The following is a 10,904-nucleotide window of genomic DNA, read 5'->3' as shown; positions in this document are numbered from 1 at the left end:
GCCCGCTGAGTGTCTACAATACCTGTTATCCCCTTGGCAGCCAGAGGTATGGGGTCAGCCCAGGAGATCTAGGCAGGGTGGATAGCCCGGGGTGGCCCCAGACAAGACTTCATATTGAGTCTTTGTGGATCCAGGCCAGTGAATCTAGGCAGGAGCCATCAATAGTGGCCAGATTGACTCCAGGCGGTGGGTCCTCTAGTCCCACGACCTCCAAGATTTGGCAGGTATGTGTCATATACTAAGACCACAGACATATCGCCCTCCCATTCTCACTTCCTTCCAGCAGTGCCAGGCCTTTTATTCTGGAATGTCACAATTCCTGCAAGGAGAGGAGTCTTGCTGGATCCGCTCCCAGAGACCATTCAATTCAGATTCTCTGTGCCAGGCCTCTGAGCCACTGTTCACCCCTCCTGGACTCATCCTTTCTCCTCTGCTCTGGTACACACTCTGGCCTCATCCCCATCTTACCTTCCCTTAGAATGGCACCATGAGCTTGCCACTCTCCATCTGAACAGCTGTGAAATGCAGACAAACCTCTACTCTCACTGATAGCTCTTGGGAGCCCATGGGATTCAGGGCCAAATGCAACTGTCAAATAGCAAGTGGGTACCCAAATTATATGCAACCTTTTCTGCATCTTGGACTGAAGTTTCTGGAGCTCTAATGACCCCTTGAGCTGGGTCTGACGTCCTAAGCCATCTCCCCACGATTCTCCTCCACACTTCATTGAGCTCCTTCCGACCTGTGTGCTTGGCCCCTGCTATGCCTCACTTCCTCTACCCTTCTCAAATCCTCCCCTCCCAGTACCTAGGACTGATCAGTGGCCCATACTGAAGTCTTACAGGAACTGTAACCTGCCTTTCTCCATGTCTTGGGCCTTACACTGCCCTCCCCTAAACTTCTGTGGTCATGTTGAGCCTTGTCCTGTTTGGCTAGTTCTTCTCTTGATCCTGAGCAGGCTGAGTGTAAAAGTGCCTTTGAGCTCTCTGGGGCAAGATGGTAGTGTGAACACATGCATTTCACTTGGTTCAGAAACCCACTGAAGCTACAGAGATGAGAGTTTAAAAATACAAACCCACAAGACTGAGTATGGTGAAACGGGTCAACAGCAATGGCATTCTGGAACTAGAAGCAGATGCAGATGTGGGATCTTTCTCAGATTTAGAGAAAGGCAAATATTGATTTGGCACTGGGGGAAGCGGATTGAGGTCCCACCAGGCTTATATTGCAGAACTCCAGAAGGCTTGCAAACCAGTAGCCCCCAGGGAGAGGAGACCTAAACAAAGATGCCTGGGGGAGAGTTACTAAAGCTATTAGAGCACCAGCTCTCCCCATACAGTGGATGGTGGACGTCATTTCTGGGGAAACCATACACTTCCAGAGAAGCAATCTAAGTCGCCTCCCCAAAACAGCTCAGTCTGATGACACATAGAAGAGTTGACAGGCCCCAGTCATGCAGATGCTCACAGCTTCCAATCAGTAAGACCACTGCTCTTCATTGAGTGCTGGCCCCTAGGGATTACTAGGTATCACAAGAAATCAAAACACACATATGCAATTTAGTATTGAAGAAGCCATGATCCAGCTACTTGGTTTCTGGGAGCAAAGCACCCCTTCCCACATTCTTGCCTACTGAGATAAACTGAAGATCTCTCTTACTCATTCTGGTACCCGGTGTAAAAGGTTAGCAGCGTCCCCTGACCTGGACAAAAACCTTCATCCCTCACTTTGCAGTACTGACATCTGAGAACATGTCTGAGACTGAGGGTTTAAATCATGGGACAGTTTCGTCATGTGTAAACGAGTGCCCACCCTGGTCCCTGTCTTCCATGTCCGTGGGGCGCTCAGCAGAGGTCGAATGAAGGACCCCAGCACCATCCTCGCTGGAATCCTTCCCGGGGTTGGTGGAGAAAGTCCACGATGAGGCCCGCCTTCCGGGCCGTATCCCGCTTCCTCCTGGGACCACCCGGAGGCGAGTCTCGGCCGAACTACGCTACAGCAGCCGTCACTTCCGGCCTCCAGGAGGACCGGGCGACGCTCTGGCCGTTGCCTTGGAAACCGAGGGAGGCGGGCGCGTATCCTCTAGTGATTATCAAGCGTACTGCTCAGCGGCTAGAGCTAAGCGTCTGGAGGAACGCTGGGGAGGGGCCTCGGTGGGGTGCCAGCTCTGAATGGCCGTAAGGTCACGCTCCTCCCCCACCTCACTTGCCAATAGGCGCCGGGTCCATTGTGCACATGCGCAGGATTCTCACATACCGTCCGTCACGGCCGTTGGTGAGTCTAGGGCTCGGATGCAAAGGAAGAGCGGTCGCTAGTGAGGGGAGGGAGTCCCCCACCTCTGCTACTCTTCAGATTTCTCTAAAAGGAACAGAGCTCTTCTCAGTCGTGAGAGGCCTTTGGAAATGAGCATCCGCTGGCGGAGGCCGCGCCCGTCCTTGCTTGCTGAGTCTCACGGGAAACGTAGTCCGAAGGGAGGGGGGCGGTACCTGCCCCGCAGGCGCGTGATTCGCCGGGGCGGAGTTGCCATGGCAACGCGCAGAGGGGCGGGGAGGCGGGGCCCCTACCAGAAGCGGCGTCCCTGCGTCCGCGCCGCGGTGGAGTTGAGCTTGGGCTGGGCTGGGCGCGGCTTTTTCCCGGCCCTGGAGACCGGGCCGCCCTGCGCGCCCAGCACCCCGCCTACCTCCCGACGCGCTGCGCGCTCCAGCTCCTGGCCTCTGCCCGGCCCTTCCTGCGCCCAGCACCGTGTTCCCCGTCCTCTGACGAGACCTCGTCTTCCCCCTCCCTTTTAGGAGACGCACTCTAGGGGATCGGGCCTGGTCTAGATGGCCTAACAGGTCCCCCAGCTGGGCTTGTTTCATTGCAGACCCTCTTGACGGCCGGGACACAGTGTTCGCTCACGACTCCACGCAACTCGTAGCTTTGTTTTGTTGTGCTTGTCACATTTTCCGGTTCGGGGCGCTCTGAGTCATTAGTTCGCTGGGGTCAGCGAGCACGGTGTCTTGGAGTACACGCAGCCCCAGCCTCGACCCATGGCACACACGTGCCTCATGCTTCTAGCCGGCCCCTCAGGGTGCGCACTTCAGTCAACATGTCCCGATGTCCTGGAGATCGTGGGGACACACACTCCACCATAGCCCAGCTCGGCCCGGTGTCCTACTGCTGCCTCCTCCCACCTTCACTGCGCCTGCTCACCAGGGATGATGGCCTCACCTGGTCCCTGGCTCCCTGTCCCTCCGCCTCCTGCCGGTCACTTTCCCTGGCTCCTGAGTCAGACCCTGGAAGCCTGCGATGACTCCTTTTGCCTACCTTTTCATCATCTCCTGCGGTTTCCTGGAAACAAAGCATTCATCCACAAGGCTTCTTTCTGCCTTCAGTTCCTGTCAGCAGCCAGCTCCCGTGACCCCTCCCTCCACAAAGCCTTCCCAATCTCGTGCATCCCTGTGCCAGGGTCCTCCCTCCCTGAGCCTCAGCTCCCTGGGCTGGGCCTGTCTGCCCTACCCTAGCCATGGTCTCTTAGCCCGCACCCTGATCCCTCCTTTCCTGCAGGTCCCTCTTGCTGGCTACAAGAAGACACCCTACAACAATGCCATCCCCACTGGGCCCCCCACGCCTGCCCTCTGTGGACCCCGTGGCCATCCTGGAGGAGACTGAGGCAGCACGCCTGCGCTTCCGGGGATTCTGCTACCAGGAGGTGGCAGGTCCCCGTGAGGCCCTGGCCCGGCTTCGAGAGCTGTGCCGGCAGTGGCTGCGGCCAGAGGCATGCTCCAAGGAGCAGATCCTGGAGCTGCTGGTGCTGGAGCAGTTTTTGGGCACACTGCCTCCTGAGATTCAGGCCTGGGTGCGGGGCCAGCGGCCAGGCAGCCCTGAGGAGGCTGTAGCCCTGGTCGAGGGCCTGCAGCATGACCCTGGGCAGCTCCTGGGCTGGGTGAGTGTGGCCAACGTTGGCTTCTTGGAGGGACAGAGCAAAACTAGAGCCCCTGTGACTTGCCTCTCCCCCTCAGATCACAGCCCATGTCCTGAAGCAAGTGGTGCTCCCATCAGCACAGAAGACAGAAGAGTCCTTGGGGAGATCCCACCCTTCAGCGACAGTGGAGCTCCTCAGGGCAACCTCCGGGGAGGGCTCACAGGACACCCAGATGGAGAGGTCTGCCCAGCTTAGCTGCAGTGTGAAGGAGGAGCCAGATGCTGATGGGCAGGAGATGGGTGAGAGTGGGAGCCCCACAAGGTCTGGGGTGCTCCCAGAGGGGATGTCAATGTCCCAAGATGGGATGAGGGCTCAGGAAGGACTGCAGACTGCAGAGCTGGGTCCCCAGGAGGCAGGAGGAAAGGACTGGCGGACTGCCTGCCTGCCGTGTGACTGGCACACACAGTAATCTCCTGCCTCCTGGCAGAGGAAAGCCAAGGCTGCAGCACCGACACCAGCTCACCTGCTGTGGCTCACGTGAGCAGCCCCTGACCCTCATCTGCCTCATTTCCTAGCACCTTCCAACCCCCCAAATCCAGCCCAGTCCTGCGAGAGGCACCCTGGACACCGGGAAGCAGCCTCCATATCCTTCCACGCACCCAGGATTCAGGTAAGCAGCCCCAGGTAGGAGGTGCAGGTACCCAGTAGGAGGAGTGTGTCCTTGGGGGCTCCTCTGCTGTGTCAGTTTTGCAGGCTCTCGGCTCGCAGCTTTTGTGCTCTTTGCTGCCCAGAAATGGAGTTGGTATCAGGGCCCCTCCTGCAGGTCCTGGGGGATAGGGACAGGCTGGTGGTCTCTCTAAAATTGGGGGAAATTTGGGCCTCAGGCCATGGAATCTGGTTTGGAGTGACTGGAACTGGTAGGGGTTGGCGTTGGCGTTCTCATTTACAGAGAAATCGGGGATTTTGAAGCACCCAGTAGTCTTAAACTGGTACTTGGGGGTTTGAACCCTCAAGTGTGCACGGTGTGGGGTCAAGATGATGAACCTTGGCAAGAAACCCTGAACACCAGCAACAGCCTGGCCTCTCCAGCACACCAGAGATCAGAATGGAGATAGCCAGGAAATAACCTGCAGCCACCTCTTTCCTGGGGCTTTCTTCAGAGGCCAACAAGCCCTGGGCTGCGGCCAGCTGGGCATGGAAGCTCCGCCGAGACCCCTGCTACCTGGAGTGCTCGCTTCCTGAGTGTGGGCAGCAGGGGTCCTGTCCTCTCCCATCAACTTTGCTCCTAAGCCACTCCGCTGGGGAGTGTTCCCGGTGGAAGAGCCGGTTCAGATGTGCTTGGAGGCTACAACATTCCTGCAGGCTCTCTCCACAGTCTGATGGCACAGTGGGAAACAGTGGGGTGGGCAGACCACACCCTCTGAAGTCTTCTGACCTCCAGCTAGCAGCATTCCAGCTGTGGCTTCATGTGGCTGCCACCTCCCTGTCGCTGGACCTGCAGTGGTTTGTCTGTCAGGACTACTTTTCCCACCCCAGCAAAGCCCCAGATGATGGGAATTTGGGAGGCAAGGAGAGCAGAACCCAGGGACAGGGAGTGCTAAAGTCCACAAGGGTCCCTGCTTCGACCACCAGAGCTCACCCTCTGGCAACAGGCAGGAGCCCGCCCGCCGCCCCACCCACACACATCATCTGAGCCCTGAGATGCTTGGCTGCACGTCCTAATGTGAGTCCTCCTGCCCTAAACCTCCTCGCAGCCTGGTCCCCACATCTGGGGATGCTGACGGCCCTCAGCAGCTCCTCCAAGGAGGATCTGTTTTACTTTTGTAACCAGGGGCTTGGGGAGAGGTGGCTGGATCCCCTTGGGTCCCCAGGCCTTTTGCTCTCAATGCAGCACACTGTTCAAAGCAAGGAGGTGGGGACAGTCATATCCACCCCCACCCAGGCTTCCCCCGGAATGCATCAGGGGCTTCTCAGCTTCAGTCTGTCTGGCTAGAATATGGAGTGGGGCTTCTGAGGGGGACAGGTGCTAGCAGCATCCCGCCAGTGAGCTGAAGGACAGGTCCTGTCTGCCCTATTTCCCAACCGTCACACACCCTTTTCACTTTCATCTTTTTTTTTTTTTTAAGATTTTATTTATTTATTTGACAGAGAGAGACAGCCAGCAAGAGAGGGAAGACAAGCAGGGGGAGTGGGAGAGGAAGAAGCAGGCTCCTCATAGAGGAGCCTGATGTGGGGCTTGATCCCAGAACGCTGGGATCACGTGCTGAGCCGAAGGCAGACGCTTAACGACTGTGCCACTCGGGCGCCCCAACTTTCATCCTTAATGAGCAAAAGAGCTTTGGTAACTTGACTGCTCCCTCAAGTAATTAGTAAAGCTGCGGCCAGGGGACACAGGCAGGGTAGGGCACTGCAGCGCGGGGCAGAGGATGGGGCTGGACGGGCACCAAGGGTGATGGGCCACATCCCCACAGGAGGAGTGGGGGCTACTGGACCCGTCACAGAAGGAACTGTACTGGGACGCAATGCTGGAGAAGTATGGCACGGTGGTCTCCCTGGGTGAGGACCAGCCATGACCCCTCCTTTGGTGTCCGCATACCACTGGTTATAGGGCTCACTGCCCAGCCCTTTCCTGTGCACGTCTCCCAGTGCTTACCCAAGTTCCCGCTCGTTACCTGGGGGCACCCTGTCCCCCACCCCTGCCCCTAATACGTAAGAGTCCCTTACCTGCCCCCATGCCAGGACTGCTACCTGACTGTCCCTCACCCCGGCAGGGATACCGGCCCCCCCGCCGGAGGCACAGGCTGAGTCGGAGCCAGAGGCACTGCGTTCAGGGACAGAGGGTCGAAGAAGCCTCCATCCAGGTGAGAGCTTCTCCATGCGGCCTGAACCACCTGTTCTCTGGTGGGGGGGGGAGCATGTCCACCCCACACACCTGGCGGGAGAGGGTGGGCCAGGGTCCAGGGCACCGGGGTACCTGGGACTGCCACCTCTCTTTCCCCCAGGAGATGAGAGTGAGAGCCACTGCGAAGGTCCACCCCACTGCCCAGAGGCACAGCCACCCCGGGGCCCAGGGTCTGTCACCTGGGAGGGCCCGTCTGGGGCCTCTCTGTCTGCCAGGGCAGTGCTGGGAGCAGGGCTGGAGCCTGGTGCTCCGCAGAGGAAGCCTTACACCTGTGAGCTGTGTGGCCGAGGCTTCGACTGGAAATCAGTCTTTGTCATCCACCACCGGACACATGCAGATGGCCAGGGTACTCGGGCCCCGGCACTGGCCGTCGGAGGCGCCCAGAAGCTGCCACAGGGTTCCCGGGAGCCAGGCACAGCCCGACACCCCCGGCGTGTGCTCCCAGGCCCCCGGAGCTATGCGTGTGAGGAGTGCGGGCGCAGCTTCAGCTGGAAGTCGCAGCTGGTCATCCACCGCAAAAGCCACGCAGGCCAGCGGCGCCACTTCTGTGGAGACTGCGGCCGTGGCTTCGACTGGAAGTCCCAGCTGGTCATCCACAGGAAGAGCCACCGGCCTGAAGCCCCATGAGTGGCTCGAGAAGGCAACCTCATCTTGGGGGCCTCGGAGCCTCTAGGGTCTGGACACAGTTCCCGGTACTCTGGCTCTAGCCTTCCCAGGGCTGCTCAGCCTCTGTCTGTGATACTGGTGAATCGGAGTTCCTGGGAGGGTCCCTGCCCCCGTTTCAGTCTCCCCAGAACAGCCACCTGGGTGTAAGTAAAAGAAGCTGCCCCTCCCCCCCACCACCTGGTGAGGCCTGGGTTGCAATCCGCTGCCTAAGCCTGGTGACTTCCAAGCTCTGAGATCCCCGGCTGTGACCTCATGCAGGCTGACAGGCTGAGGACTCTCCCTGCCCCTGGGACCTTACTGGCCCCAGGTGGGTGCTCGTAAACGGCCCCTTTCCACTCTTCCTGACGCTTCTGGGCCTGACGTCTTGGTGTGGAAGTTGCAGAAAGCTCAGGAGAGTGTGCCTGGCTTCTGTTTGTAGGCAGATGGGAAACTAATGACCTTCCACATTTGAGATGTTTTAAAAACTCCACTTTTATAATGGGAAGTTTCTGGATAAGAATCCTGATCTCTGCTTTCTGCTGGTCAGAATATCAGCAGCGCCACTCCTGCCTAGCAGCTGGAGCCACAAGAAGGGCCAGCAGTCCTGGTCTCCTGGCCTACTGTATTCCTTGGCCACCCATGTCACTCCTTGGCCTCCTTGGCCTTTGAGCTCTTGAGTCCCAGCTTGAGTGGACACTAAAGGAACTTCCTTTGCAAGTATGGATGGACAGGAGGGTGGCCTCTGAGAAAAGGGTTCACAAACGGATGCCACTTAGGCCATGTGATTTCAAAGTAGTTTGTGTTCACTTAGACAAATTTGAAATCTACAAGAGAGCAAAGATAAGGGAAATGGCCCCGAGTTCCACTGTCTCGTGCCAGTGACTATCCCAGGAGTTCACACGTACGGGCGTCATATAAATCTTCTTGTGGAGCCACTGTATATATCATGTTCTTCTCACCCCCTCATTTCCCTGTTATTAAAATGCATTTTAGTGCCTGGGTCAAAATTCCATTTTCTCTCCGGCACTGTCATTTCTATCAAGCCCAGATAGTTCATTGTTCAACCCCGTGGTACCCAGTACCGGGGATACACACTCCTGCACATACACTCGGGGTGCAGCTCTACTTATTTCCCTTAGAGTAGTCTCCCCAAGTGGGATCGTTGCATTTACACAGCATGGGATTTTTCTTTTGTTTTTGCCTTAAACAACACTGGATTCCTTGAGCCAATTCCAAGTCCTCCCCTCCCCCGACAACACCAGCAATTCTTCAACAGAAAATATTTTTTAACTCCAATAAGAAAATGACTAGGGACGCCTGGGTGGCTCGCCGGTTAAGCGGCTGCCTTTGGCTCAGGTCATGATCCCGGGGTCCTGGGATTGAGTGCCACATAGGGCTCCTTGCTCAGTGGGAAGCCTGCTTCTCCCTCTGCCTGCTCTGCCTGCCGCTTCGCCTGCTTGTGCGCGAGTGCACGCTCGCTCTCTCTCCCCCTGACAAATAAAATCTTTAAAAAGAAAAAAAATGACTAAAAGCCTAACAGAAAAATGGATAAAGGCTATGAATCCATAATACACATTAGAAGAAACATGACTGGCCTAACAAACTAGAAAAGACATATATGCTCAGAAGTAATCAGGGAAATACCAGTGCTGTGAAGGCAGGGCCTGGCTTGCAATGTTCACAAACCCTGTTCCTGGCATTATACTTGGTATGCATAGCATGGCCAACAGGAATAATTAAGATACAAATTTTAATAATATGATGGATTGCTTAGTCTTCAAAATAGCAAATAAAAACTCTGACTATAGGGGCACTTGACTGGCTCAGTCGAAAGAGCTTGTGACTTTTGATCTCGAGGTCATGGGTTTGAGGGGTTTGAGCCCCACGTTGGGTGTAGAGATTACTAAAAAAATAAACTTAAAAAAAAACCTGATAATAACAAGTATTGGTGAGGAAGTTCAGAACTGGAACCTGTGAATATGGTAAGCTCTCACTCTTGTGATGGGGTTGAGTTATATGGCATGGTTGATCTTAAAACAGGGAGATGATCCCAGTGGATGTGGCCTAATCACGTGAGCCTTTCTAAAGCAGGGAGTTTTCTCTGGCTGGTGACAGAAAAGGAAATCCAAAAGAGTCGAAGGATGGGGCTCAGTCGGTGAAGATTTTGCCTTCGGGTCAGGTCATGATCTTGGGGTCCTGGGATTGACCCCCACATCGGGCTCCATGCTCAGCGGGGAGTCTGCTTCTCCCTCTGCCCCTCCCCACCTCTCTCTCTCTCTCTCTCTCTCTGTCCTAAATAAATAAATAAATAAATAAATAAATAAAATCTTTTAAAAAAAGAAATAGAGTTGAAGCATGAGAAGGATCGATGGACCAGAAGGATTCTGGCTTTGAAGAGAGAGGGAGTCAGACTCTGGCCCCTGGAAGGTAAGAACAACCTCTGGATAACAGCCAGCGAAGAAACAGAGACCTCAGTCCTACAACCACAAGGGACTGCAATCTGCCAACAACTTGATTGGACTTGGAAGCAGATAATTCCCAGGTCTTCCAGATAAGAGCCTTGCCCAGTCAACGTCTTGGTTTCAGCTTTGTGATACTCTGAGGAGACCACCCAGCCAATGTCTCCCAGACTTGTGACCTACAGAATGGTGAGCTAATAAATGGATGTTGTTTTAAGCCACTAAGTTTGTGGCAATTTGTTAAAAAGCATAGAAAACATAGTACAGGGGCGCCTGGGTGGCACAGCGGTTAAAGCGTCTGCCTTTGGCTCAGGGCGTGATCCCGGCTTTATGGGATCGAGCCCCACATCAGACTCCTCCACTATGAGCCTGCTTCTTCCTCTCCCACTCCCCCTGCTTGTGTTCCCTCTCTCTCTGGCTGTCTCTATCTCTGTCAAATAAATAAATAAAATCTTTAAAAAAAAAAAAAAAGAAAACGTAGTACAACCATGTATCATTAATGGGTTTAGTACTGGTCATGGCCAAAAAGATAAAACCGGCCTGCATCCAGTGATGAATGGAGTGTGGAATAACATGGTGATAGTGTTTTTCAATAAAATTATTAAAAATAAGAGATGAAAAAATAAATGAAAATGAATTTAGAAAACTTTGGCAGTATCTACTGCAGCTAAATCTATGTATACTCTTAACTTGGCAATTCCACTCCTGGCTGTGCAAACAAAAAGGAATGCTTGTTTGGGCTCAGGCCATGATCTCAGCATTGTGAGACTGAGCCCCATGTCGGGCTCCACTCTCAGCACAGAGTCCGCTTGTCCCTTCACCCTGCTCTTCCTCCCGCTCACTCAATCACCCTCTCTCTCTCACTCAAAAACATAAATAAAATCCTAGGGATAATTTTAAAATAAGAAGTTTTCAAGAGATTAAATGTCTCCAAACATTCAAAGAGTGCTTGAAATTGTAATGCCTCTAAGCTTTTGATTAAATCACGAGTTTA

At 54.8% G+C, this 10,904-nt stretch overlaps 1 protein-coding gene across 3 annotated transcripts; it reads left to right on the top strand.

Annotated features, from left to right (window-relative positions):
- The first annotated feature begins 6 nt into the window (after window positions 1-6).
- Window positions 7-8,812, top strand: ZNF446 (zinc finger protein 446). 3 transcript variants are annotated; one of them, XM_011234619.3, is made up of 7 exons: window positions 7-2,274; window positions 3,547-3,925; window positions 4,002-4,203; window positions 4,480-4,574; window positions 6,376-6,460; window positions 6,676-6,765; window positions 6,907-8,812. In XM_011234619.3, exons 2-7 carry the CDS (start codon window positions 3,584-3,586, stop codon window positions 7,431-7,433), a joined length of 1,341 nt encoding a protein of 446 aa, XP_011232921.1. In that variant the 5' UTR covers window positions 7-2,274; window positions 3,547-3,583; the 3' UTR covers window positions 7,434-8,812. The 3 variants fall into 3 exon arrangements, with proteins under 3 accessions (XP_011232921.1, XP_019663387.1, XP_034506224.1); XM_019807828.2 differs by having other exon boundaries at window positions 7-3,925; XM_034650333.1 differs by lacking the exon at window positions 6,376-6,460 and having other exon boundaries at window positions 7-3,925.
- The last annotated feature ends 2,092 nt before the right edge of the window (window positions 8,813-10,904 follow it).

The sequence above is a fragment of the Ailuropoda melanoleuca genome, unplaced genomic scaffold (genome assembly GCF_002007445.2).
Source record: "Ailuropoda melanoleuca isolate Jingjing unplaced genomic scaffold, ASM200744v2 unplaced-scaffold1751, whole genome shotgun sequence".
Classification (NCBI taxonomy): Eukaryota; Metazoa; Chordata; class Mammalia; order Carnivora; family Ursidae; genus Ailuropoda; species Ailuropoda melanoleuca.
Note: the sequence above shows the minus strand (reverse complement) of the source record. Positions and strands in the feature narration are given on the sequence as shown.